The following is a 27,231-nucleotide window of genomic DNA, read 5'->3' on the forward strand; positions in this document are numbered from 1 at the left end:
AGAAAGTAAAGTCGTCTTGTATCCCATCATGCACAGCAAAAGGCAGTTGCCTCAGTTCTTTTTGAAGGCTTGTAACCCGACATGAAGGAACAAAACATTAGTTGGAGTACCAACATCAATACTATTATGGCAACCTTTTCTATGTCAACTCCACCGGGGAGGAGGGAGGGTTGCTTATGACTATCATGGAAATACCCCTACGAGAGAACTGGAGTTACAGGTAAGAAACCATTCCTTCTCTCGTAGGGGATTTCCATGTACAGTCATAAGCACTGAATAGACTAGCAAGCCCATCCCCATAACCGCGGTGGAGTAGACAGAATAATACTGACAAAAAACACGAGTCATGCAAATAAATTCTTAAGCAAGGCCTGTCCAACCTGCGCATCTGCCCTAGCGTCTGTATCAAGACAGTAATGCTGTGTAAAGGTATGGACCGATTTCCAAGTGGCTGCCCTTGCATATCTCTGCCAAAGGGATATTTCTCATTAAGGCCGCAGTAGCTGCCTTCCCTCTAGTAGAATGGGCTTTTGGCCTACCACCAAGAGATTTGTTCGCTAACTGATAACCTAACAGTATACATGAAACAATCCACCTGGATAATGATTGCTTAGACGTGCCCAACCCTGTTCTAACTGGGCCATAGTTAACAAAGAGCTGCTGTGATTTACGTAAGCATTTTGTCCTGTCCAAGTAAAATGTCAAAATCCTCTTTACATCCAGAGAATGCAGAGTTCTCTCGGCAGGGGTAGTTGGATTTTGAAAGAAAGTTGGTAATGAAATGGTTTGGTTCACATGAAAGTCGGAAACGACTTTTGGTAAAAATTTTGGATGAGTCCTCATCACTACTTTCGCAGAATGAAAGACCGTGTAGGGTTCTTGAGCGCAAAGGGCCTGGATTTCGCTGACCCTACGTGCTGATGTGATTGCAACCAGAAAGGCAGTTTTCCACGTGAGATGTTGAAGTGATGCTTTATGTATTGGCTCGAACGGAGGTAGCATCAGACGCGATAGGACAACATTCAGTTCCCATGGAGGAGATGGCCTCCTATTGGGAGGAAAGACCTTTTTAAGCCCTCCAGGAAGTCCTTGATAATTGGGATCCTAAAAAAGGAGGTTTGAGAGGGGCTCTTTCTATATGCCGTTAGAGCCGCCAAGTGCACTTTTATTGATGTCAATTGTAAACCCGATTTTTGCCAAACTTAGCAAGTATGGCAGGATAGTTTCCTCTCCACAGGATACCGGGTCAACGTTGTTGTCCAAACACCACACACAGAATATTTTCCACTTGCATGCATAAGCCGATCGTGTGGAAGGGCGCTTTGATTCTCTTAGGATTTCCATACAGTCCTGAGGTAGGTTCAAGTGTCCATATTGCACTAGCTCAGGAGCCATGCTGCCAAACTCAACGATGAGAGGTTGGGATGAGATATCTGCCCTCTGAACTTCGTGAGCAGGTCTGGACGATGAGGCAGTCTGATGTGTGGCTTGAGTGACCGGTGAAGAAGGTCTGGAAACCACCATTGGCGTGGCCATTCTGGAGCAATTAGAATCATTTTGGACTGGGCATTGGATAGCTTCTGGAGGACTGCCGGTATCAGGGGAAGCGGTGGAAAGGCGTAAAGAAATGCTCCTGACCAGCTTATCCACAGGGCATTCCCCAGTGTCCCTGGATGGTAATATCTGGAGGCGAAGTTTTGGCATTTTTTGTTTTCTGGGGTTGCGAATAGGTCTATAGATGGGGTACCCCACAGTGCGAAAATGGAACGAACGACGTCGTCGTGTAATACCCATTCGTGGTTCTCGTCCATTACGCGGCTGAGAGCATCCGCTTGAACATTCTGGCTTCCCGGCAGGTGAGTTGCCACTAGCAACAGGTTCCTGGCTAGAAGCCAATGCCAGATTGTCTGAGCCTCTCTGGATAATATCCTGGACCTGGTGCCTCCTTGTTTGTTTACGTAATACATGGTGGCCACGTTGTCTGTCTGGAGGAGGAGAGTTTCCGTTTTCAGAGAAGGTAGGAAGGCCTTGAGCGCAAGATGGACTGCGCGAAGCTCCAGCAGGTTGATATGATAGAGACTCTCTCTCTGTGACCACTTGCCTTGGACTCGAAGATGATCCATGTGCGCTCCCCATCCGAGCAGTGATGCGTCTGTTACGATGGTTTGAGCTGGAGGCTGTTGATGGAAAGGAATCCCCACCAAGAGATTGTTGGGTGAACACCACCACTTGAGGGACTGTAGGGCGTGGGGAGAAAGAAGGACTCTGCTCTCCCAATCGTCCATCAGTTGACACCATTGATCCTCCAGGCATTCTTGTAAGGGTCTCATATGCAGGCAAGCATTGGGAACGAGGTGGATACAAGACGCCATCGAGCCCAGTAGAGAGGCTATTACTCTTGCAGTGGTCTGTGGAGTTCTCTCTAGTTGTTTGCACTTTTGGAGAATTGATAATCGTCGTTCCTCCGAAGGAAACACCTTTCCTAGATTGGTATCTATAATGGCCCCTAAGTAATGCAGCCTCTGAACAGGCGTTGCTGTGGACTTCAGAAGATTGACTTGAAGACCGAGATTCTGTAGCAGCTGTTGAGCCCATTTGAAATGTTGTTGGGCCTCTAGATAGTTGGAGGCCTTTATGAGCCAATCGTCTAGATAGGGGTAGACAAATATTCAATGCTTCCTCAAATGGGCTGCTACCACCGCCATGCATTTGGAAAAAGTTATCGGCGCTGATTTGAGGCCGAAGGGTAGAACCGCAAATTGGTAATGACTTTTGCCGACGGTGAACCTTAGGAATTTTCGATGTTTCTTGCTCACCGGAATGTGAAAATAAGCGTCGCAAAGGTCTATCGCGCAGAGGCAGTCGCCCTGACGAAGATGCGGGTAAATTTGGTGCAAGGATAGCATCCTGAATTTCTCTTTGCGAATCCACTTGTTTGCTGTCCTTAGGTCTAGAATGGGATGAAACTCTTGTTTGTCCTTCTTTGGCACTAGAAAATACCTCGAATAAATCCCTTTCCCACGTTGGCTGATCAGGACGGGTTCTATAGCTCTTTTTTGTAATAGAATAGCGACTTCTAACTGAAGAGCTTCGAGGTGGTGGCTGGCTGGTTTGGGTGGAACAGATGGAGGAGGACTGGTGAATCTGAGAGCGTAACCATTTCGCACAATATTCAATACCCAGGCGTCTGATGTGATGCGTAGCCACTCGTCCAGATGATTTGAGATACTTCCCCCTACCGGGGTGGATAACGGAGGAGGGGGAAGCGAAGATTCAGGGCTTAGACGCGGGAACCTGGCGAGTTGCCTGAGTTTGCGGCGTGGAACGACCCCTTGTCGACTTTCGCTGTGTCGAGAAGGCCCTTTGATGCTGCTGTTGGTGCTGGGGACGTGAGGACATCCAGTGTGGTGTCTGATATCTGTGGGTGAAAAGCCTTCGCTGATAGGGACGGAACACTTTTCGTTGTTCTTTTGGACGTTCAATGCCTACCGCTTTTAAAGTGTCTAGCTCAGACTTCATTCTTGACATCTCGTCATCGGCATGAGAGCCGAACAAAGTGGAGCCTGAGAATGGTAAATTCTGAATTCTCTGCTGTGCCTCTGGTTTGAGAGATGTCAATCGCAACCATGTGTGTCGTCTTAACGCTACTCCATGAGCGTAGTTATGTGTCGACAGCACCGAAGAATCAGCAGCAGCGCTTATCTGGTTGGAAACCATGGCTCCCTCACCCACGACCTCCAAGAAATCTTCCCTTTTGTCCTTGGGTAGGTGCTCCGCAAACTGCAGCATAGAGTCCCAAAGGCCCCGATCATATCTTCCTAATAAAGCAGTGGCACTGGCTGCTTTCATTGTGATGGCTGCGGTAGAGCATACTTTTCGGCCTGCAGCATCGATCTTTCTGCTCTCCTTGTCCGGAGGCGAGGAGGAAGACGGTCATGTAGAGTGTAATTTCTTTGCCGCTACTATAACCACAGAGTCTGGCACCGGGTCAGACCTTAGGAATAGAGGATCTTGCTCTGGTGGCGATATTTTTTAATAAGTCTGGATGGAGCAGATTTTGTTGTGGCCGGTGTCAGAAAAATATCCATTGCCGGTTCAATAAGACCCGGGACCAGTGGAAGCAAAGGTCTTGAAGATGTCCTCTGGTGTAAAGTCTCGAAAATCACTGAGGTCGATGGGGTGGGTACCGCCAGTGGGCTATTTAGTTTGGTCGGCCCGCGCACTAGGACCTCTTGGAATGTATTCATATCATCTATGGGGGACACTCTCGGGGACGGTGAGTCCGATAGGGTTGGAGAGTAGTCCTGTGTAGACGAAGAAGAATGTCTATGATGCGAATGTGGAGATCTCTGAAGTGACTCATGACGATGGTGCCGAGAGGAAGACGAACGTCTAGAGGAATGTCTGGAATGTCTTATGGATTCCGCTGGAGTCCTCGGAACAGACTGAAGGGGGAGCCGGAAGAGGAGCCGTAGGTGTTACTGGCGTCTGCGGCAACGGCGGCTGTTGAGGAGAGAGCTGCGGTGAAGCTGGAAGTAGGATGAGTGAGGCCGAGGATTATTAAGTGGTATAATCCCTTCTAGGTCTCTTTGACTGTCGCCTCGACGTCGACACACTCCTCGACGTCGAAGTACGGTGACGGTGGATGCCTCTTGACATCGATTCCCCTCGTCGCGGAGATCCTCTCGACGACCTCCCTCGATGTCGATGTGATGACAAAGACCGGCTCCAACGGCGAGCACTCTCCCTCGACGCCGATCGCCCTCGCTATGTCGACGGCGAACCGGACCCAGATCTTCGACGCCGACCGTCCTCGTCGCGTCGACGGCGACCCAGACCCTCTCGACGGCGAGCGTCCACGCCGCCTCGACAGCGAAACGGCTGCCGACGTCGAACGATGTTTCTTTCTCGACGGTGAACCGGTCCTCGACGGCGAGCATGTTGGCGCCGTTCCTGGTCTCGACGTCGATGCCCTCGACGTCGTCGGAGACCTATGCCGTTTCTGAGCAGGTCTGGTAGAAGTTGCAGAGGAAACAGGGTGAGCCCTGGTAGAAGACTGACCTTCTCCTCGCTCTGTGGCAGATTGACCACTTCTTCTCCTGTCCTCTCTTGCCTGAATTCAAATTTTCTCCCTATCACGAAGAGTCCTTCTGGAGAAAGTTCTACAGATGTCACAGGAGTCAGGTTTGTGGCTGGATGGAAGGCAAATTATACAGACCCGGTGTAGGTCTGTTTTAGCCTTTTTTCTGCCACAAGAAGGACATTTATCAAAAAGTGAAGGCATTTCTAAAATAGAAAAACCTTAACTTTCTGTCAGAATTTGACAGAAAAGATTATCAAATGTTCACTCAATATTAAAAACGAATTGAAATTCAAAAGGTTTTAATTGAATTTCTGTCAAAAAAAGGCTTTGTGAGGTAGAGCTCAATGCTTCAGGGTCCTGTCAGAAAGGAGCCTTCAAAAAGAACTGAGGCAACTGCCTTTTGCTGTGCATGATGGGATACAGGAAGACTTTACTTTCTTAAAGGCACAGCTCTATTTACATTCTGTATAATGGCAGCCTATGGGCTACACTGCCCTGCATTGTTTTATTCTCATGAGGTGTAAATAAAGTATGAGAATGTATTTGTTATTACATTTCTAGAATAAATAGGTATTTGAACGTGAATTTACACTACAGCTGTTTTCTTTTCAACAATTTGGCCTGTGTAGCTGTTCACATAGGCTGCACAGTGTTATTCTTAAGTGGGTTTTGACAGACCTTTTTTCAAAGGGCTGGTATTTGCACTTAAGAATATACTTCACATCAGTGCTCCGGGGTCCCCGCAGGCGCGCGGAACTATTCAGTGCTTATGACTATACATGGAAATCCCATACGAGAGAATGGAAGATCCAACTTTCTCTGCTTGTCTGTGCGAAATGACATGCCCTGAAAAAGGGTAAAAATCTGAAAATACGTAATATTGCAGCAGAGTGGGGAGGCATGGGTGGGTGTAAGTAATCTGCAGCTAGACAGAGTCTATACCAGATAAATAGTTACCGAAGTTAAGTAACTTGTTCATCTGATACAGACTTCTAGCTGCAGATTCCTTACCTTAGACTAGATACCCAAGCCACAACCTCCTGGCCGTGGGATGCGGACATACACTTTATACAAGAAAGTCCTGCAGGACCGAGTGAGCAAAATGGCCATCTTACCTCACCTGGCTATCCAGGCAGTAGTGCCTTGCGAACGTGTGCAAGGAAGCCCACGTTGCCACCTGGCAGATGTCTAGGACCGGTAGGCCTCGAGCTAACACAGGAGAGTGTGTAAAAAAGACATCTATTTGAGAAATGCCCTGTAATTCACATGCTAGTATGGGCACCCCGGAATTCAGAGATGTGCAAATAACCACTGCTCCTCAACACCTTATCTTGTGCCCTTTTTGGAAATACAAAGGTTTTCTTGATAGCAATTTTTTACTCTTTATATTTCAGCAAATGAATTGCTGTATACCCGGTATAGAATGAAAACGCACTGCAGGGTGCAGCTCATTTATTGGCTCTGGGTTCCTCGGGTTCTTGATGAACCTACAAGCCCTATATATCCCCGCAACCAGAGGAGTCCAGCAGACGTAACGGTATATTGCTTTCGATAATCTGACATTGCAGGGAAAAGTTACAGAGTAAAACGTAGAGAAACATTTATGTTTTTTTCACCTCAATTTCAATATTTTTCTTTTTCAGTTGTTATTTTCTGTAGGAAACCCTTGTAGGATCTACACAAATGACCCCTTGCTGAATTCAGAATTTTGTCTACTTTTCAGAAATGTTTAGGTTTCTGGGATCCAGCATTGGTTTCATGCCCATTTCTGTCACTGACTGGAAGGAGGCTGAAAGCACAAAAAATTGCAAAAATGGGGTATGTCCCAGTAAAATGCCAAAATTGTGTTGAAATATTGGGTTTTCTGATTCAAGTCTGCCTGTTTCTGAAAGCTGGGAAGCTGCTGAGTTTAGCACCGCAAACCCTTTGTTGATGCCATTTTCAGGGGAAAAACCAGAAGCCTTCTTCTGCAGCCACTTTTTCCAATTGTTTTTTAAAAAAAACGAAATTTTCCCTGTATTTTGGTCAATTTCTTGGCCTCCTTCAGGGGAACCCACAAAGTCTGGGTACCTCTAGAATCCATAGGATGTTGGAAAAAAAGGACGCAAATTTGGCTTGGTTAGCTTATGTGGACAAAAAGTTATGAGGGCCTAAGCGCGAACTGCCCCAAATAGGCAAAAAAAGGCCTGGCACAGGAGGGAGAAAAGGTCTGGCAGCGAAGGGGTTAAGGTCTCACTGGGGCATAATAAAAAGGAAACACATGTACAAGCCCTTTTAAAAATCTCTGTACAATAGTAGACAAACAAAGACTGCTGATCAGGAAGTCGAAGAAAAGCCGATAAGGCAGAAAGATAGCCCTTAAGAGTCCCTAAGGAGGAGCCCTGTTGGGCGAGTGTCAGAATGAAAAGAAGGATATTAGAAAGAGAAGAAGAGATCAATAGACCTCTCTATAAAATATACAAAACGCTTCCAACTGCAGCCTTAAACCGTCTTGGTAGAGGGATTCCTGGCTGCCAGAATGACATTCCAAACTTCAGGAGGGAGGTCAGAAACCATCAACTGCTGCCGCTCAATCTCCACACATGAAGATGCAGAGTTGACAGGTTCGGGTGGAGAACCTTCCGCTGCTGCTGCGACAAAAGATCCTCCCGAAGAGGCAACCTGATTGGAGGATTGATGCTCATTTTGAGAAGCTCTGGATACCAGACTCAGGGGGTGATTCTAACTAAAGTTCCGCCGGCAGAATACCGCTACGCGGTCAGAAGACCGCCGCGGTAATTCTGAGTTTCCCGCTGGGCTGGCGGGCGACCGCCAGAAGGCCGCCCGCCAGCCCACCGGGAAACCCCTTCCCACGAGGATGCCGGCTCCGAATGGAGCCGGCAGAGTGGGAAGGGTGCGACGGGTGCAGTTGCACCTGTCGCGATTTTCAGTGTCTGCTATGCAGACACTGAAAATCTTAGTGGGGCCCTGTTAGGGGGCCCCTGCAGTGCCCATGCCATTGGCATGGGCACTGCAGGGGCCCCCAGGGGCCCCACGACACCCTTTACCGCCAGCCAGGTTCTGGCGGTCAAAACCGCCAGACCAGGCTGGCGGTAAGGGGGTCGGAATCCCCATGGCGGCGCTGCCTGCAGCGCCGCCATGGAGGATTCCTCAGGGCAGCGGGAAACCGGCGGGACACCGCCGGTTTTCCGTTTCCCACCGCGGCTGTACCGCCGCGGTCAGAATGCCCAGGGATGCACCGCCAGCCTGTTGGCGGTGCATCCGCGGTCGTTGGCCCTGGCGGTAGTCTACCGCCAGGGTCAGAATGACCCCCTCAGTGCCCAATCCGGAGCTACTAGGATTACTTGGGCCCGGTCATTCTTGATTTTCTGGAGAACTCTGGGCAGAAGTGGTATGGGCGGAAAGGCGTACAGGAGGCCTGAACTCTACTTGCTACGAAAAGCGTCACCTAGCGATAGCCGCCTTGGAACCTCCAACGTGCAATACTGCTGACATTGGGTGTTCTCTTCAGAGGCGAATAGATATAACCAAGTGTAAGGAAATGCCTCCTTGGCATGGTTATCCCCTAACTTTTTGCCTTTGCTGATGCTAAGTTTTGATTGAAAGTGTGCTGGGACCATGCTAACCAGGCCCCAGCACCAGTGTTCTTTCCCTAGACTGTACCTTTGCTTCCACAATTGGCACAGCCCTGGAACTCAGATAAGTCCCCCGTAACTGGTATCCCTGGTACCAAGGGCCCTGATGCCAGGGAAGGTCTCTAAGGGCTGCAGCATGTCTTATGCCACCCTGGGGACCCCTCACTTAGCACATGCACACTGCCTCACAGCTTGTGTGTGCTGGTGGGGAGAAAAAGACTAAGTCGACATGGCACTCCCCGCAGAGTGCCATGCCAACCTCACATTTCCTGTGGCATAGATAAATAAGTCACCCCTCTAGCAGGCCTTACAGCCCTAAGGCAAGGAGCACTATACCACAGGTGATGGCATATGTGCATGAGCACTATGCCCCTACAGTGTCTAAGCAAAACCTTAGACATTGTAAGTGCAGGGTAGCCATAAGAGTATGTGTCTGGGAGTTTCTCAAACACAAACACCACAGTTCCATAATGGCTACACTGAAAACTGGGAAGTTTGGTATCAAACTTCTCAGCACAATAAATGCACACTGATGCCAGTGTGGAACTTATTGTAACATGTACCCAGAGGGCATCTTCGAGATGCCCTCTGAATACCAATCCGACTTCTAGTGTAGGCTGACCAGTTTCTGCCACGCACCAGACATGTTGCTGGCCACATGGGGAGAGTGCCTTTGTCACTCTGTGGCCAGGAACAAAGCCTGTACTGGGTGGAGGTGCTTCTCACCTCCCCCTGCAGGAACTGTAACACCTGGCAGTGAGCCTCAAAGGCTCATCCCTTTTTGTTACAGCGCCCTAGGGCATCCCAGCTAGTGGAGATGCCCGCCCCTCCGGCCACTGCCCCCACTTCTGGCGGCAAGGCTGGAGGAGATAATGAGAAAAACAAGGAGGAGTCACCCACCAGTCAGGACAGCCCCTAAGGTGTCCTGAGCTGAGGTGACCCCTGCCTTTAGAAATCCTCCATCTCGAGTTTGGAGGATTCCCCCAATAGGATTAGGGATGTGCACCCCTCCCCACAGGGAGGAGGCACAAAGACTGTGTCCCTCAAGGACAGTAGCCATTGGCTACTGCCCTCCCAGACCTAAACACACCCCTAAATCAGTATTTAGGGAAAATATATTTTTCTATATAAAAACCTATTGGCCAGGAATTTGTCTTTGAGTGTGTGTTCCTCATTTATTGCCTGTGTGTGTAGAACAAATGCTTAACACTACCCTCTGATAAGCCTACTGCTCGACCACACTACCACAAAATAGAGCATCAGAATTATCTAATTTTGCCACTATCCTACCTTTAAGGGGAACCCTTGGACTCTGTGCACACTATTTCTTACTTTGAAATAGTATATACAGAGCCAACTTCCTACACCAAGGCTCTCCCCACTGCTGAAAGAGTCCTTGCGCCACCTCCGGATGGAGATACCATTCATGATCCGCTAAGCATCAACGGCTGAGTTTGTCCGCCATGGCGTTCAGAGAACCTGCCAGGTGTTGAACCGCCACAGTTATGCCTTGGTGTTCCAGCCATGTCCAGAGACGTAGAGCACCTTGACAAAGGGTTCACGACCCCACACCACCCTGTTTGTTGCAGTACCACATTGCGGTAGTGTTGTCTGCGAACACCTGCACTATCTTCTCTTTCACAACAGGAAGAAATGAGCTCCAACAAGTTGATATGAAGCCCGTATTCCGCCGGAGACCTCTGATCTCTGCCTCTCCCAGATGGCCGCCCCAACCTAGGAGTGACACATCGGTCACTATCGTGAGAGCTGGTTGGGGGAGGGAGAGGAGTCTGCCTTTGACCCAATTGCAGTTCACTAAACACCACTGCAGGTCTTTTGCAGTTCCCTCCGAGACCTGAACCATGTCGGTAAGATTTCCCTGATGCTGAACTTCAGGTCCCACTGCAGAGCCCTCATATGCCATCTGGCATGTTTGACTAATAGGATGCAGGAAGCCATGAGTCCCAACAGCCTCAGAGTCTGTTTCACCTAAATCCAGACTAGAGGCCGAAACATCGTTATCATAACGTGAATATCCTGGACTTGTTTTTCAGGAGGGTAGACTCCAAACTGCACTGTGTCCAGAACAGCTCTGATGAAAGGGAGCTTCTGAGAGGGAGTCAGGTGTGACTTCAGCACGTTTATAGTGAACCCCTGCGAATGCAGGAGGTCTTCCGTAGCCTGAAGGTGGGTGACAAGAGCCTGGGGCGTCTGAGACTTCAACAGCCAGTCGTATAGGTAGGGGAAGACTGAAATCCTTAACCTGCGCAGATGAGCTGCCATCACCGCCATCACTTTGGTGAACACATGAGGGGCACTGGTGAGACCGGAGGGGAGCACGGTAAACTGAAAGTGTTCGTGGACCACCTTGAGCAGCAAGTAACGCCTGTGGGTGGGCAGGTTGGGGAAGTGAAAATACACATCCTGCAAGTCCAACGCTACCATCCAGTCTCCTTGGTCTAGGGCAGGAGTGAGCATCTTGAATTTCTCCTTTTTGAGGAAGAGATTGACGTCCCTTAAATCCAAGATAGGGCTAAGACACTTGTTCTTTTTTGGAATCAGAGAGTAGCGGGAATAACAACCACTGCCTACCTCTGACATCGGGACCCTTTCTATGGCTCCCTTGGTCAAGAGAGCCGTAACTTCCTCACGGAGTAAGATCAAATGATCCTCCATCAGCTGTTCTTTTACCGGAGGGATAGAGGGAGGGAAAGACTGGAAGGGGAGAGAATAGCCCTTCTGTATGAACTGCAAGACCCATTTGTCCGATGTTATAGACCGCCAGTGAGGGAGATGAAATTGAATCCTCCCTCCAAATGGGCGGACATGGTCTTGCAGAACCATACTAGGAGGGCTTGGGCATTGTGGAAGAGGGGGGCTGGGTGGTGGCCGACCTCTGGCTAGACCCTCTGGGTCTGAAGGTACCACGACCTCGTCCTCACACAAGATGCTGTGAAGCCGGAGGTCGGTGGCTAATCGGTGGCTAATCTGTGGTTGGCGTGGTACCACGCCCCTCCTGAAGCCTCAAAAGGGGCGATAGATAGAATGCTGACGAGCGGGCGCTGAGAGGCCCAAGGATCTGGCCCTAGCTCGAGAATCCTTGAACCTTTTAAGTGCACAGTCTGCCTTCTCACCAAAAAAGTGTGAGCCATCAAAAGGCATGTCCATCAAGTTCGACTGGGCATCCCCCCGAAAAGCCAGTGGTATGTAGCCAGGCATGGCGTCGGAGGGCCACTGTCGAAGAAATCTCCCTGCCCAGCGAGTCGGTCGTGTCCTGGCCACACCTGATGGTAAACCTGGCTGCATCTCTCCAATCCTTAAAAGCTTGGGTGAGAGTGTCCTGTATGCCCTCCGGGACCTGGGGCAGCACTTGTGCCACCGTATCCCATAAAGTATGGGAAAAACAGTCCAATAGGCAAAAGGAGTTTACCTACTTCAATGCCAGGCTGGAGGAAGAAAACAACTTTGTTCTAAGTTGGTCCAGCCTCTTGGATTCCCTATCCAGAGGACCGGAAGGGAAGGCCCCACAGGAAGTGAATGTCTGGACCACCAAGCTCTCCAGGGTTGGGTGTGGAAACTAGGGTTAGTTGGAGCTGGTATATGTTGGCGGCCAATTGCCCTATTCACAGGAGCCCCTGTGCTGGGTTTGGACCACGCTCTCAGAAGGACATCTGTGAGGGCTTCATCGAAGGGTAACATCGGCTCCAATGTAGCAACCCCGGGCTGGAGCACCTCCCTCAGGAGATTAGTCCTGACTGGCACCGTAGGCAAGTTTAGGTCCAAGATCTTAGCTGCCATATGCACCACCATGGTATAAAATGCCCCCTCCTCCGTAGCCACAGCGGGAGGAGAAAGCGTGCTAATATCTGGAGAAGTATCCAGTCCAATGGCTTCCTCTAGATCCTCATGCCAGTCCTCAAGCTCCAATCCATATTCAAAAGGATCCTCAGACCCCTCCCACTCCTCACCTGTGCCTGGCTGTTCTAAATAAGCCTCAGGCACTGATCTGGACCTAATCAGCGCTGTCGAAGTCGGACTCGGCAATCATTCCGGCTCATGTGGGGCTACCACCACCAGTGGGTGCCGGTGGTGGAGGGAGCGTTGATGACAGGCCCGGCGCCAGAGGAGATCGGCTGTGAGAACCCGGAGCTGGTCCGGATCCACTATCGGATCCTGGGGTCCCCAACGGCGCCGAGGCCAAAGCCGCCGAATCTGATGAGGCCCCTGCTGACCCCACGGGGCCCGAAGACCCACCTGAGGGTGCACCCAGCTCAAAAAACAAGGTGCATAGACTAGTAAAATTCCTTAATTTGAGCGAGGGTCGCTCCGGTTCCCGGAAAGAGGGGGAAGATGCGGAGTCGACTCTGGCGACTGCTCCAGAGAACCACGCTCGGAACGTCAACGTTCTCTGGATGCCTCGTTGGCCGTCAGGTGTGGCAACGTCGAAGTCTGCTAGGACTTCTTTTTGTGCCTCTTACCTGAATGCCCCGATGACCTCAAATGTGAGGAAGATGACTTGGGGCTCCTGGAGCGGAGCTGCATCCTCCTCCTAGAGCGGGACCGTGGCCTCCTCAGAGTCGTGCCGACCGAAGACGGCTATCGGACCGCTAGAAGTTTGAGAGATCTCTTTCTCAAAGCCTTCGGAGCCATGGCCCAACAGTCAGAGCACGACTTCGCATCATGGTCCTTTTCGAGGTACCAGAGACAAACTTGGAGCGGATCAGTGACTGACATGGCGCGATGACATGCGCCACACGGTTCGAATCCAGTCTTCCTCGAAGTCATTCACACAGACAATCGAAAAAGTCGTCAGAGAAACATCAAAAAAGGGTAGCTCTATCCAGACCTGCGCTTAACCAGCGCGTAAGGAAAAGAACTGACGTACATGCCGGGGTGGTACCTATATAGAAGACCGTGACGTCACAGAGGGCTCCAATGACGTTGACTACGCCACGTGGAGCCGGACAATGCACGCAGATCCAAATGCCACCCGATGGCGTGCGCAGGGTAATGCTCAGAACATTTCCAGATTCGAAGCCGACGGCAGGGAAGAAGCTGTCTTCATCATCCTTGTAGTAGGCATTGATGTCACTGTAGTGACAGGTATTGACTTTACCTATATAATCGGAGGTCTTGACCATGAGGCTGCCGTTGACAGAGTAATTTTCATTGAAGGATCTATAGACGGACGAGTTTTCTTAGGAGTTGGTTCATACAAAGGTTTCATTGGAACTGAAGCAGGCGAAGAGGGAGATCTTCTGAGAGAGGGAGACTGTCCATGGAGATCCTTTTCACTCAACCACTCAAAACTAGTTTCCCCGGAGTGGGATCTCGCCCTTTTAGCTTCTTTGCCTGATGAGGAAGGATCCTCATTTTTTAGCTGAAGTGTGCCCTCCTTCTTCACTATAAGAGACTGACTGGGGCTTCTTTTTCTGGAGCCAGAGAAGTAGTCTGACCTCTCGGTCTTTGAGGGTCTTGCCGGAAAAAGTATGGCAGTACTTTCCCTTGGCTTGTGTTGAGGGTATAGGCCGTGTTAGAAATGGGGTCTCTAGACAGCAGTTGGTTTGCACCCTGTCCAAGTAGGGACCCTCACTCTAGTCAGGATAAGGGAGATACCCGCTCAGATAACCCCTGCTCACCCACATGGTAGCTTGGTACGAGCAGCCAGGCTTATCTCAGAAGCAATGTGTAAAACATTTGCACATAACACACAGTAACAAATGAAAACACTACAAAAGGACACTGCACCAGTTTTAGAAAAATAGCCAGTATTTATCTATATAAAACAAGACCAAATACGATAAGAATCCAACATGTAGTAAGAAAAATATGAATTATGCAAGATTTACTCAAAACTACAGGCTGATGAAGTCAGGTGCGCCGGCATGGATGGCGTCGGGGCTGCGGTGCGAAGTGGGACGATGCGATGTGTGGTGCCCACAGGTCATGGTGCAGGCAGCGGCTCGGTGATGGCGTCGGTGAGACCCGGGCTGCGGTGTGAAGCGGGGCGGTGCGACGTGCGGTGTCCACAGGTCACGGTGCAGGCAGCGTCGTCATCGTTGCTGAAGCGCTGTCGTTGGTAGGCCCAAGCCAGTGGTGCAGGATGGGACGGTGCTTTGTGACCCTCATGAGCGGTGTCCACAGGCCTCAGTGCAGGCAGGATGCCTGGTGATGACACGAGTTGATGGTGCTGGCGTCGGTGGACCGGGGCTGTGGCGCAGGACGGGACGGTGCTTCGTGTACCTCACGAGCGGTGTCCACAGGCCACGATGCAGGCAGCGGCGCCGGTGTCAGCAGGAGCGACGTTGTAGGGGATGCCCAGGCTGCAGTGTGAGCAGGTGATGCCGGAGTGCGGGGCCCACAGGTTGCGGTGCGTGCAGCGGCTCAGTGAAGTCGTCCGATGACAGCGTCGGTGAGACCAGGGTCACGGTGCGAAGCGGGGCAAAGCGACTCCATGCGGTGTCGGCAGCTCACGGTGCAGGACAGCGGCGTCGCAATGGTTTCTCCTCTTGAGCAGCACAGAACATACAGTTCCCACTGCTGCAGGTCGAGGAAACTGAAGTCTTTGGTGTCCCTGAGACTTCCAACAGGAGGCAAGCTCTACTCCAAGCCCTTGGAGAAGTTTCTCTAGCAGGACGCACAGCAAAGTTCACCCTTTGCACTCTTTTCAGGCAGAAGCAGCAACGGCAGGCCAGTCCAACAAAGCAACACAGCAAAGGGACAGTACTCCTCCTTCAGCTCTTCTCCTGGGCAGAGGTTCCTCTTGATTCCAGAAAGATTCTAAAAGTCTGGGGTTTTGGGCCTGCTTCTTATACCCAGTTCTGCATTTGAAGTTTGCAAACTTCAAAGCAAAGTCTCAAGTGTTTGCAAGATCCTTCCTTGTCCAGGCCAGGCCCCAGACACTCACCAGGGGGTCGGAGACGGCATTGTGTGAGGGCAGGCCCAGTCCTTTCAGGTGTGAGTGACCACTCCTCCCCTCCCCTCCCCTCCCCTCCCCTCCCCTCCAGCACAGATGGCTAATCAAGATATGCAGGCTACAACCCAGCCCCCTTTGTGTCACTGTCTAGAGGAAAGGTGTGAACAGCCGAACTGTCAAACTGACCCAGACAGGGAATCCACAAACAGGCAGAGTCACAGAATGGATTAAGCAAGAAAATGCCTACTTTCTAAGAGTGGCATTTTCAAATGCACAATCTTAAAATCAACTTTACTAAAAGATGTATTTTTAAATTGTGAGCTCAGAGACCCAAAACTCCACATGTCCATCCGCTCCCAAAGGGAATCTACACTTTAATCAGATTTAAAGGTAGCCCCCATGTTAACCTATGAGAGGGACAGGCCTTGCAACAGTGAAAAACGAATTTAGCAATATTTCACTGTCTGGACATATAAAACACATTACTATATGTCCTACCTTAACCATAGATTGCACCCTGCCCTTGGGGCTACTTAGGGCCTACCTTAGGGGTGCCCTACATGTAAGAAAAGGGAAGGTTTAGGCCTGCCAAGTGGGTACACTTGCCAAGTCGAAGTTACAGTCAAAACTGCACACACAGACACTGCAGTGGCAGGTTTGAGACAGGATTACAGAGCTACTTATGTGGGTGACACAACCAGTGCTGCAGGCCCACTATTAGCATTTGATTTACAGGCCCTGGGCACCTCTAGTGCACATTACTAGGGACTTACCAGTAAATCAAATATGCCAATCATGGATAAATCAATCAACAGTACAATTTCTATAGGGAGCAGTTGCACTTTAGCACTGATTAGCAGTGGTAGAGTGCACAGAGACAATAAACCAGCAAAAACAGACCTGAAAAAATAGGAGGAAGAAGGCAAAAAGTTTGGGGATAACCCTGCAAAATGGGCCATTTCCAACAGGCAGTATAAACACATCTTTTGTGGGTCTTCTGAAAATAGCCTAGATTTCCCATCAGGATTTGTAGGGCCTAAACAGCCTTTTATTGTTAACTCTCAGACGTTGTTCACACAGGAATAAAAAATAAAAAAATGCATATCAAATTTTATACCTCAGGCGGAGATAGAGAAACAATCGTTAGAAATAGAGCTGACAGGTCAAAGCTGAGTCACTGACTGAACAGAGCTCAGGGAGACTCACTAACACATGACGTCCAGTAAGGAACATGAGATATGGTGGCTCTGCAGGGGAACAGTGCTTCACAGTCTCTGCTCTGACTGGCTGAAGTTTGGATGCATTAAAACAATGTCAATAGGTTAACACTGTCTATTGTTGTCAATGATTATTTCTATGGCCTACATACTAGCATTGATTTTTTACTGCTGTTACAGTGGGACTCCCATCATGACGACAGGGAAGATTTAAGCATGTGAATCTATGCAAGATATAATACTGGAGAGCCTCTGTTGCATTTCAGCCTCAACAAGGATATTTCTGTGACTCTGCCTTGACTATGCAAGTCCAGCATTCCTTCTGCAACCTTGCAAAAGATTTACATGTCCCCAGTTTTTTCCAGCATCTTGCGTTAAGACAAATTCACAACTACTGTCATTAAAAGAGGCTTCAATAGAATCTCAATCAGCGTCTGTGAAGCCATTTAAAATTTACACAGGTTTCCTGTCAAGAAATTCCAGAGCCAAACACCATGTCAGGAAAGGCACCTGCCGCCTTTAAAGGTGCAGTAGGCAAGCATCAGGTTAATAAGCAAGGCCAGCGCAGGCTCTCATCATTTTGGGGTTGTAAAATAGAGCACAATTGAACAAAGCAATAGTAAAACCTGTGATTTACAGCATTAAGAAAAGACAACATTTTTAGTAGTGAGAAATATATGAAAAATACTAGCTACTAAATACATTTAAGGAGCATAGTGGAGGCTCATAAACCACATTAACTTCATTAAAGATAGAGGCTAGCGGCTATAAAATGTTGCTTGCAGTTTATTTTCCCATCATGCCGACTTCCTAGGTACATGGTTGCAAATTTTTAAGTTGCTGCATTTGGGTTTAGTGCTGCAGCACTAATAGGTGCTTTAGCCCATGTTCCTGAGATAAAGACTAGGTAATTTCAAGATGGTATGGAACTCTTTGGCCTTAACTTTAAAGCCATCACACTTTTCATTGATTTTGCCGGCAGAGGAAAATCCCACATATACACTATGTACTTGATGGGGCAAAATGGGCTGCACCCCAACGCTACAATATTTTTAGATTTATGGGTGTATGGTGGATAGCACAACTTACACAGCGTACCTGTGGAGGCCGATGGTGTACAGTCAGTTGTGGCCCTGATGCTCCAATAGTCATTCCATTATTCACCACATATGCAGTTGTCTGAGGCATTCGGACAGCCACTCCTAAAGCCCCAAAAGACAATCAAGGATTTAGTTCCAGAGTCATCTGTCAATCTTTCTTCTTAAGCATAAAACAAAAGTGAGGCAGGGTCCTGCCTCTCTGGTAGCCACAGAGTTAAACTTCACTGCATAAGTGTTCATAAAAATAAGAGGACATCTGCACATGATAAACCCTACATAATGCCCCCTCTTCTAAGGATCTCTGAAAAGCTCAACCAGAACACACGTAAAGGCCTTTGCCACATTTCAAATTAAAGTCAGATGCCTTTGCATATGAACTTGTACAGGCCTGGTTCTTAAATCAGAAGTTACACAACCATTTTGCCAGAAGTCCGAATCACTTAGATTTTTTTTTTAATTATTTATAGTTTTACAATTAAACCACTGCCACAATAAAACAAAAAGTTGCATTCACATGTGAACTACATTCATTAATGTGAGATTTAGTAGATGCCACCTGAGGAGGTAAACATACAATCACATTGCAATTTATAAATGACATAAAGGACGATGATAAAAAAATATATACAGCAATTCATAATAGATGTGCCAGTCTCTGCAAGGCTCATGGTAACGGAGGTGAAGCAATAAACACATTAATAAATCAGATAGATGGTTAGGGAGTCCAAGTCTGCATGAACAAGTACTCCTGGAATGGACCCCATATGGAACTGGGCCTATTAGAGTGGGGTAACAGAATAATATAGTTCTAATTGTTATTGACAATACGCCATATCCAGCAACCATTCTTGAGTGTGAGGCACCTGCCCTCAACCCCACACGCAGGTCACTCTGCGTTTAGTCTCACAGAATTCGATGGTGACATATTTAGACAAACCAAGGGATTTAGTATGGGAACTGCATGTGCTCCAAGTGTGGCTAATATTTACATGGGTCTTTTTGAAAGACGACACATATATAATGAGATTGCTCCTTTTTTTGAGAATGTCAAACATTGGGGACGTTATATTGATGATATTTATTTTCATCTGGGAGGGTGACAGATCATCTTCAGACATTTGTTGAGTGGCTTAACTTGTGTGATAAAAATCAGAAATTCACTCTTAATATTAACAATCAGAAGGTAGAATTCTTAGATATTCTCGTTTTTGAAGAAAAGGGACACCTAGAAGTAACCTTATATACTAAACCGACAGCCAGAAACACACTGTTGCACTTTGAAAGCTTCCATCCTAGATGTCAAAGACAGAGCATTCCGTTCAGTCAGTTTCTCAGGATACGGAGGAACTGCAGTAAGATGATGGAATATGACAGAAATGCTAAGATATTGAGGGAGAAATTTTCACAGAGAGGTTATCCATAGAGGGTAATTCAGGATGCCTATAAAAGGGCCAAATATTATAATCAGGACACCTTATTAGAATCACACCAAATAAATAAACAATCGAGAATGGAGTGTGTTGTTAGACATTCTAACATCAATAACAAAATACAGGGAATTATCAATTCACATTGAACACTAATGATGACTATGCTCCTCTCCATAGACCGATGTTCGCTTTTAAGAGGAATTCAAATCTGCGAGACAAATTGGTCCAAGCAAAGTTTATGAGAGGTAATACATTCACTCAGAAAAGCTTAACAGGAACTAATCCTGTCTTAGGCAACCACCGATGTGGAGAGTGCCATGCCTGTCCCCAAGCCATGATTTCTGATACTTTCCAGTACAACAAAAAAGCTGTTCATTTAAAGACCATGACCAATTGTCAGATTTCCAATGTTATTATTTTGTATTATGTGTCCTTGTCATCTAGGTTATGTGGATGAGACAGGAAGACAATTCAAAGTACAATTTAGTGAACACAAGTCAGCAATTAAGAATCGGAGACTTCAAGCTCCGTTAGTTGAGCATTGCATAGAGAAGGATCACCAGGTTGATGAATTGAGGTGGATCATTCTTAATTGTAACATCTTATGGGTCACCGAAAAACACAGAAGGAAAAGAAGTCTTTTAGATTTATTTTTTAGATACAGTGTACCAAGGATTAAATTATAAAATTCCATGGGAGAATGCGTTCCTTTAATATTTCTGTGGGCCCTTCTTATTTTTACTTTTATTCATTGTTCCCCTTTTAAGGGGAAAACTGCAGTCACTGGCGAGCTGCTTTTGGATAGAGTTCGACATGGTACGCTATTCTTGGCATGGTTCATGTCGGTTTTATTATATAGTATGTCCTTCTTGTTATTTTGGGAGTTTATTAATTAGCTTGAGGTTTCATTCTTTGGTTAGCCGCTTGTTAAAACTCACACTCTGGGTTCTGCCTTAACCTATGTGGAGTTGGGCGTGTAACTAAATAAATCTTTGTTCAGACAACTGAAATATTTTTGGGCATTCTAACCTTTCTCGATGATGCCTTCTAAAATATCAACATCCTGATGTAGCGACTGCAGATCTTTCCATGAAAATATTACCTCCTTTATGTTATTTCAACATCTAAACACTCAAATATGGCGACTGTGTATCTTTGCTTGTGAACCAGGAGCTGCACAGTCTGGTGTCTATTGCGCCACTGTTCTGTTTAGAATTGTGGCATTTCCGGGTTTCAATGTGAGTTTTTGGCGTCTTTCAGCCGTATCACGCTGAGAGGCTTTCCTGTCACCTCTGGTTTGTGCATGCTATCTACGGAAGGACTATTATGGCCACCTGAAACTCCCTGAGGTTTCTAAAAGCGTTCGCTGGATTTGAACAGGTTAGCATATTTTAGGATGCTTAGAAAGCAATTTTTAACACTAGTTTATTGCTATTGGGTCATTGATATAACTATTCATGTGCTTCTTTTTTCCACACTACGATTGATTTAAATGATTCTCCTATGTATTTTCCATCCATTCAAGGATCCTCTATTATTGAGATGATAATTGAGAAAGAACCCCTCTACAGTGAGAGGTTTTATGGAGCTTTCTGAGCCTTCTATTCAACAGTAAGAGTTTGGTGTTGTATATTTCTTTTTCACACCGTTGGGCACCATCACTACGAAATCAGTTAGTGGCGCTTAGAATATTTATGACATTTTAGTACACCAAAATACTGGACATATATATAAATCCAATTTACTTTGTAATGCCCCTTTTTTGCAATACTGAGACTCACAACTCACTAATAGAAAGGGGAAATCTGAGATCACAAACTATGCATGACCATGTGCATGCATATACTCTGGTTGTATGTTCTCTCAGTCTGCTGGCTTCTCTTTGCATGAAACTATGAATCACTTGAGGTTTGGAACCACCATACATATACTTTTGAGCATTTTTCTTCCTTTTCCTCTTCTTTTATCTTTTTACTCCTTTTTCGTTTATTCTCTTTGTTTCTTGGGTCAAGCCGTTAGTTTCATGTAGCCATTTTACTTTATAGGAAAAGAGACTATGACCATTATAATCTATCCTGGGATGGCTCCAATTGTGTGATTATTGTGTACCCTGAAGAAGGTGGGTGACCCGTTGTGGCCACTTGTCACTGAAACGCGTGTCGGCACCTGTTGCGAACGAAAAGGACTTTCTGTTGGACTTCATCTTCTCTATTTGATTATTTGTGGGACTTCTGGCCTATGGAAAGTAATTTGCATCAAGCAACAAGAATCCATCATGAAGCAAAGACATTTAATCAGGAACATAGGGTTCCTTAAAATAGTACATTCTTGGCAATTGAAAATTCAAATATGGAAGACTAATAATTAAGTTGGATCAGTCTATAGGGACTAGATTGTCCCACTGGGTTGTGAGGAGTAATTGTTGTATATTTTACTCCGCTGTGTGGTTATCTCTTTATTGACCTTAGATTGCTGTCTTCCCGTTAATTTGGTCCTTCTTGCTTTTTTAACTGGTTGTTATTGTATGATTGTGGTTGTGTGTATGAGAGTCCGTTAGCTTTTATGTCCCAGGAGATATAGGGCCTCATTATGACCCTGGCGGTAGAGAACCGCCAGGGCCAACGGGGGCGGGAGCACCGCCGACAGTGCTCCCTTGGGCATTCTGACCGCGGCGCTTTGGCCGCGGTCAGAAAGGGAAAACCGGCGGTCTCCCGCCGGTTTTCCACTGCCCCTAAGAATCCTCCAAGGCGGCGCAGCTCGCTGCGCCGCCGAGGGGATTCTGACAATCCTTCCCGCCATCCTGTTCCTGGCGGCTCGCCCGCCAGGAACAGGATGGCGGTAAGGATTGTCGTGGGGCCCCTGGGGGCCCCTGCAGTGCCCATGCCAATGGCATGGGCACTGCAGGGGCCCCCGTAAGAGGGCCCCGCTAGTATTTCACTGTCTGCGTAGCAGACAGTGAAATACGCGACGGGTGCAGTAGCACCCGTCGCACCTTCCCACTCCGCCGGCTCGATTACGAGCCGGCATCCTCGTGGGAAGGGAGTTTTTCCCTGGGCTGGCGGGCGGTCTTTTGGAGACCGCCCGCCAGCCCAGGGAAAAACTCATAATACCCTCTGCGGTCTTTTGACCGCGGAGCGGTATTATGGAGGGCTGAATTCTGACGGGCCGACTCCGCCGCCCGCCAGAATCAGAATGAGGGCCATAGTATTTTGTATAGTATATATACATTCAAACAAATTACACTATATATTGTAAAATGTAATAACTTATGAGGAATATACAAATATGAATGTATTTTGAAGCTTTTTGGCTTGATACATTTTTTGTAGGAATTCAATGTCAGGAATTTGATTTTGTCAGATTTATTTCCCTGTCCTACCTCATATCATACAATTGGGGAGCCCTTGTTTTGTCTGATCTTTAGCGAGGAGCAACGTCAGGACAAGAAACTTTTTATTATCTGGCATTTCTGTTGGTAGGCACAAGAGCACCAATCCCCGTGAAGGGGGAAGGCAACAGCATAGAATATCAGAAAGGGTGAAAAAGACAGCTGACCAGTATGCTGAGACTGGAGTACAAAACCAAATTAAGTGCATATAATCAGCCCCTCCCCAATGGCGACTGATGCATTTTTCAGTGGTACACAGCTTATACTTAGTTTAGACAGTGTGAAATAGGCTTGTTGAAGGAATTAAAAATACATAAGGTGGAGCTTGCCATTGGGGGACATAGATTGTGTCCCACTCTTTCTCAGAAAGCAATTTGCTTAAGTCTGCTTCCCATCGACATTTAGCCTGCTGCAACTCAAGAGCATCTCAGACTGCGCAGAAGAGTAGAGACTGGATAAGAGATGTTGGGGAGAGGACATGGTCAGGAGGAGGGCAAATATTTTACATTCAGTCGTGGGTCGCTGGGTACTGCGGGAAGCATTCCCGGAGCTTCACTCAAAAGCAAAAAAAAAAAAAAAAAAGGTGAACAGGTCTAGTGAGTCCAGCGGTGTGTAAGTGCTGGTGGTTAATCTCTCTCAAAATCGCCAATCAGGAAAAAGACCACCCATCTCCACTACCCCCAATGTGATACCCTCTAGTCCCCCAATCTCTCCTGAAGTATGCATGCAGCGAAGAATGTACTATAACTACCTGGGGAAGTATAGCGTATGATGTCCAAGTCTAGCCTGCTACCAAACTCAGGGTTGTTTAGTATACACAACTGTGTATTTCACCAGAAGATTGACGCGGGGAGGTGTTCAAACAAAGCCAAAAGAGGGGTAGGGTGAACCTAGTCATGGTCAAGTGCAAAATGCGTCAGATAATGGGGTGGCAGTAGCCGGTACTGGGCAAATAATGCTTGGGCACAAAGGTAGTACAACTCAAACTGCTGGACTACAAAGCAGCCCCGATCATAAGGTAAGGTTAGAGTTTCCCAACTGAGTCATGGCGGTCTCCCAGTCCATGCATGGTGCACCACGAGGGCATGTAGCGCACAAAAAAAGTAACATAGCAGAAAGAGAAGTATTTTCATATAAAGGTAACACAACCTCAGGAGAACGACCATCTTCATGATAGCCAGGCGCCCTATCTATAAGAGGCAATTTGATCCATCCGCGGATCTGATCTTTCAAAGTGAATAGCGCTACACCATAGTTTGCACTGACCCCGACCTCCAAGAATTTTAAATAGTCTGGTACTCGGCATAGGGACAGCGATATCGGGCAAATTACATCTTGGTACAATTAATCGCCACGCCGGACACCACTCAAAATAGTGAAAACTCACATACGACCGGGTCCAGGCTCTCTCCAGGGTTCCTCAGTGTAATATCATCTGCACAGTGCGAAATTATAATCTTACAAGGGGAAAATAGCAAACACCTATGGCCATGAAGCTGACAAACAGCAGAGGCCAAGGGTTCAGTCACCAGAGCATAAAAGTAAGGGTGACAAAGGGCAACCCTGTTGGGGGTCTCTGCCAACGGGGATGGGGTCAGACAGCAGCCCATTAATACGAATCCTGGGCGAGGGGGTCATGTCGAGCAACTGAACGAAGCGCCAGTAAGGATCGGGAATCCCAGGGTGGTGCAGAACTGCAAAAAGAAAGGCCACTCTAGAGAGTCAAAAGCTTTAGTAGCACCAAGGAAGACTGCCACCACTTCTTCACCTGGTTGCAGTTGATGTAGGAGGGCGAAAAAGTGTCCGGAGCTTGAGAGAGGTAGAATGGCTGGGTATGAACCCAGCCTGGTCAGACAGGAAGAGGTCAGGAATTAAAGGAATTAGCCTGTTGGCTAGCTCTTTAGCAAGCATCTGAGCATCAGTATTTATAAGTGAGCTGGGCCGGAAGGAATCTGGACCCTCTGGAGGTTTGTCTGGTTTGAGAAGTATTGTGAGAATACTTCCCCATAAAGAAGGGTGTAAAACAGCTGTTCGCAGAGGAATCAAGAGGTGTGGAATCTACAGGTACGAGTCCAGCAGAGGTTCACAATTTAAGCGCACAAGTGTTTCTAACATACAAGGTTACTGAAAGGAGGATGCCTATGATCTTGTTTACGGAGGATTAGGAAGAGAGAAGGCTTACCACTGGTTTGCGGGCTGATCTGCCGTAAGCCCTGAGCAGGCCCCTGCATGACTGCACTTCGTACTGGAGTCTGAATTGGTGCACTCGGAAGAGTAGTGTAGACCACCTGATGACTGGTTGGAGTTCGGGGTCCAGAGAGCCGTGGCATGGTCTGTGTCATTGGGCGATGGTTTACATTTACAGTAGTTTGAGCTGAAAAATAAATAAATGCAATGAGATACATTCTGCAGAGGAATTTGGAAAATTCCATATATTTAAGAAGATTATGATAGTGAGAAGTAAACAAACATAATTTTGTAGTTTTATGGATTCAGTCTGCAACCGACCATGTGTGGCCCACGTTTCAGCAGATAGCAATAACTCAAGATACACTACTCAAAAGTCAGCCAAGCACAAAATTCATTGATTACTTTCCGTAAATGGATTTATTTATTGTGGTTCACTAGTAAAATATAAAAATATATAAAAAATATTATTTCATATACTTCCTGCATTTAAGGTTTGAAGAACAAGTTACTTACCTTCAGTAATGCTTTATCTGGTAGAGACTACATCTAGCTGCAGATTCCTTACCTTTGATTTTCCCAGGTATCAAACTGGATCTGAAAACCTTTACTCGAGCAATACAACTCAGCGTGCCGTCAGGTGGCTTCATTCGTTTCTGCGTGGTGTCGTTGGCACCAGAAGGGACATCGCGGTCACCTATATAGGCGCCGCTCAGGCGTCCTTACTTTAATAACTAGTTTCCATGGCAGAAGCGCAGAGACATGACAAGGCCTGGCACAAATGTGTTTCCAAACTAGGGCCCTAAAATAGGGATCACCATAACCCTAGTAAACAAGTCCGCAGGACGGGGAGGCATGGGTGGGTTTAAAGAATCTGCAGCTAGATATGGTCTCTACCAGATAATGCGTTACCGAAGGTAAGTTACCTGTCCATCTGATAAAGACTTCTAGCTGCAGATTCCTTACCTTTCATTAGATACCCAAGCCATATCCTCCTGGTGGTGTGCTATGGACAATGCTTCAGACAAAAGTCCTGAAGGACCGAACAGGTGAAGTGCCCATCCCTTTGGACCTGATGGATGCCCATGTTGCTGCCTGAAAGATGTCCAGGACAAAGACTCCAAAAGCGAACGCTGTGATCACAGCTTTTCCCCTGGTGGAATAGGCTTGTAAGCCCTCTGGAAGCTGATTCTTAGCCAAGCCATAGCAGATCTTAATACCTTAGAGGGTTTGAGGGAGCAAAGAAGGTGGGCAGGGTGACAGTTTGACCAAGACGAAATGGGGACAAAACCTTTGGAAGGAAAGAGGCACAGCTGCCCAGCACTACCTTGCCTGGCAGTATAGTGAGGTATGGGGCCCTGAAAGATAAGTCCTGCATCTCACTCACCCTCTGGGCAGATGTTATCATCACTAAGAAGGTTGTTTTGATGGTAAGCAGCCGAAGGGGACAATTTTGCAGTGGCTCGAAGGTAGCACACATGAGGTAAGTGAGAACTAGGTTAAGATCCCACTGAGGCATGATAAAGGACATAGGGGAAAACACATGTAAAAACCCTTTTAGAAACCTACCTACTGTTAGAGGACTTAAAGAGGGTTGGGTCAGGCAGCCGCAGAAGGTGGACAGAGCAGAGAGATAACCCTTCAGAGCCCTGCTGGGTGAGAGAAAGAATGAAAAGAAGAATATCAGAGAGAGAAGCAGAAAGAGGCTCTATAGACCTCTCTGTACACTATTTTACAAATCTTTGCCAACTGCAGGCGTATGCCATTTTTGTGGCAGAATGCCTGGATACCAAGGTACGTGACAGACTTCGGGAGGAAGATCGAAAGCTGTCAACTGTCGCCGCTCAATCTCCACACATGAAGGAGCAGAGTTGACAAGTTCTGGTGGAGAACCCTGCTGCTGCTGCAACAGAAGATCTTCTTAAAGGGGCAGCCTGATCGGAGGGCCGATGCTCATTTTTAGACGCTCAGGATACTAGACTCTCTGTGTCCATTCTGGAGCAACAAGGATAACTTGGGCCTGGTCGTTCTTGATCTTCTTGATAACGCTGAGGAGGAGTGGTATGGGCAGAAAGGCATACAGGAGCCCTGAGTTTCACCCGTGACGAAAAACGTTGCAGACCGATTGCTGCCTTGGGAACTCCAACATATAATACTGCGGACATTGTGCATTCTCTTTGGAGCCAGGCAATAGGATCTACCCAAGGCTCTCCCCACTGCTGAAAGAGACCTTGCACTACCTCCGAATGGAGACACCACTCTTGATCCGCTAGGC

General features: G+C 47.5%; 1 protein-coding gene across 6 annotated transcripts in view; it reads right to left on the reverse strand.

Annotated features, from left to right (window-relative positions):
- Positions 1-27,231, reverse strand: part of ATF7IP (activating transcription factor 7 interacting protein) — an 828,655-nt gene that overhangs the window by 63,818 nt on the left and 737,606 nt on the right. For 4 of the 6 annotated variants that reach the window (XM_069231237.1, XM_069231238.1, XM_069231235.1 and 1 more), the window contains 2 exons: positions 24,952-25,143; positions 17,941-18,053 (listed from right to left, as the gene is read on the reverse strand). In XM_069231237.1, the coding sequence (XP_069087338.1) occupies positions 17,941-18,053; positions 24,952-25,143 (305 nt within the window). The remainder of the gene's footprint in view (positions 1-17,940; positions 18,054-24,951; positions 25,144-27,231) is intronic. The other 2 variants (XM_069231239.1, XM_069231236.1) reach the window with 1 other exon arrangement.

The sequence above is a fragment of the Pleurodeles waltl genome, chromosome 4_2 (genome assembly GCF_031143425.1).
Source record: "Pleurodeles waltl isolate 20211129_DDA chromosome 4_2, aPleWal1.hap1.20221129, whole genome shotgun sequence".
NCBI classification, from domain to species: Eukaryota; Metazoa; Chordata; class Amphibia; order Caudata; family Salamandridae; genus Pleurodeles; species Pleurodeles waltl.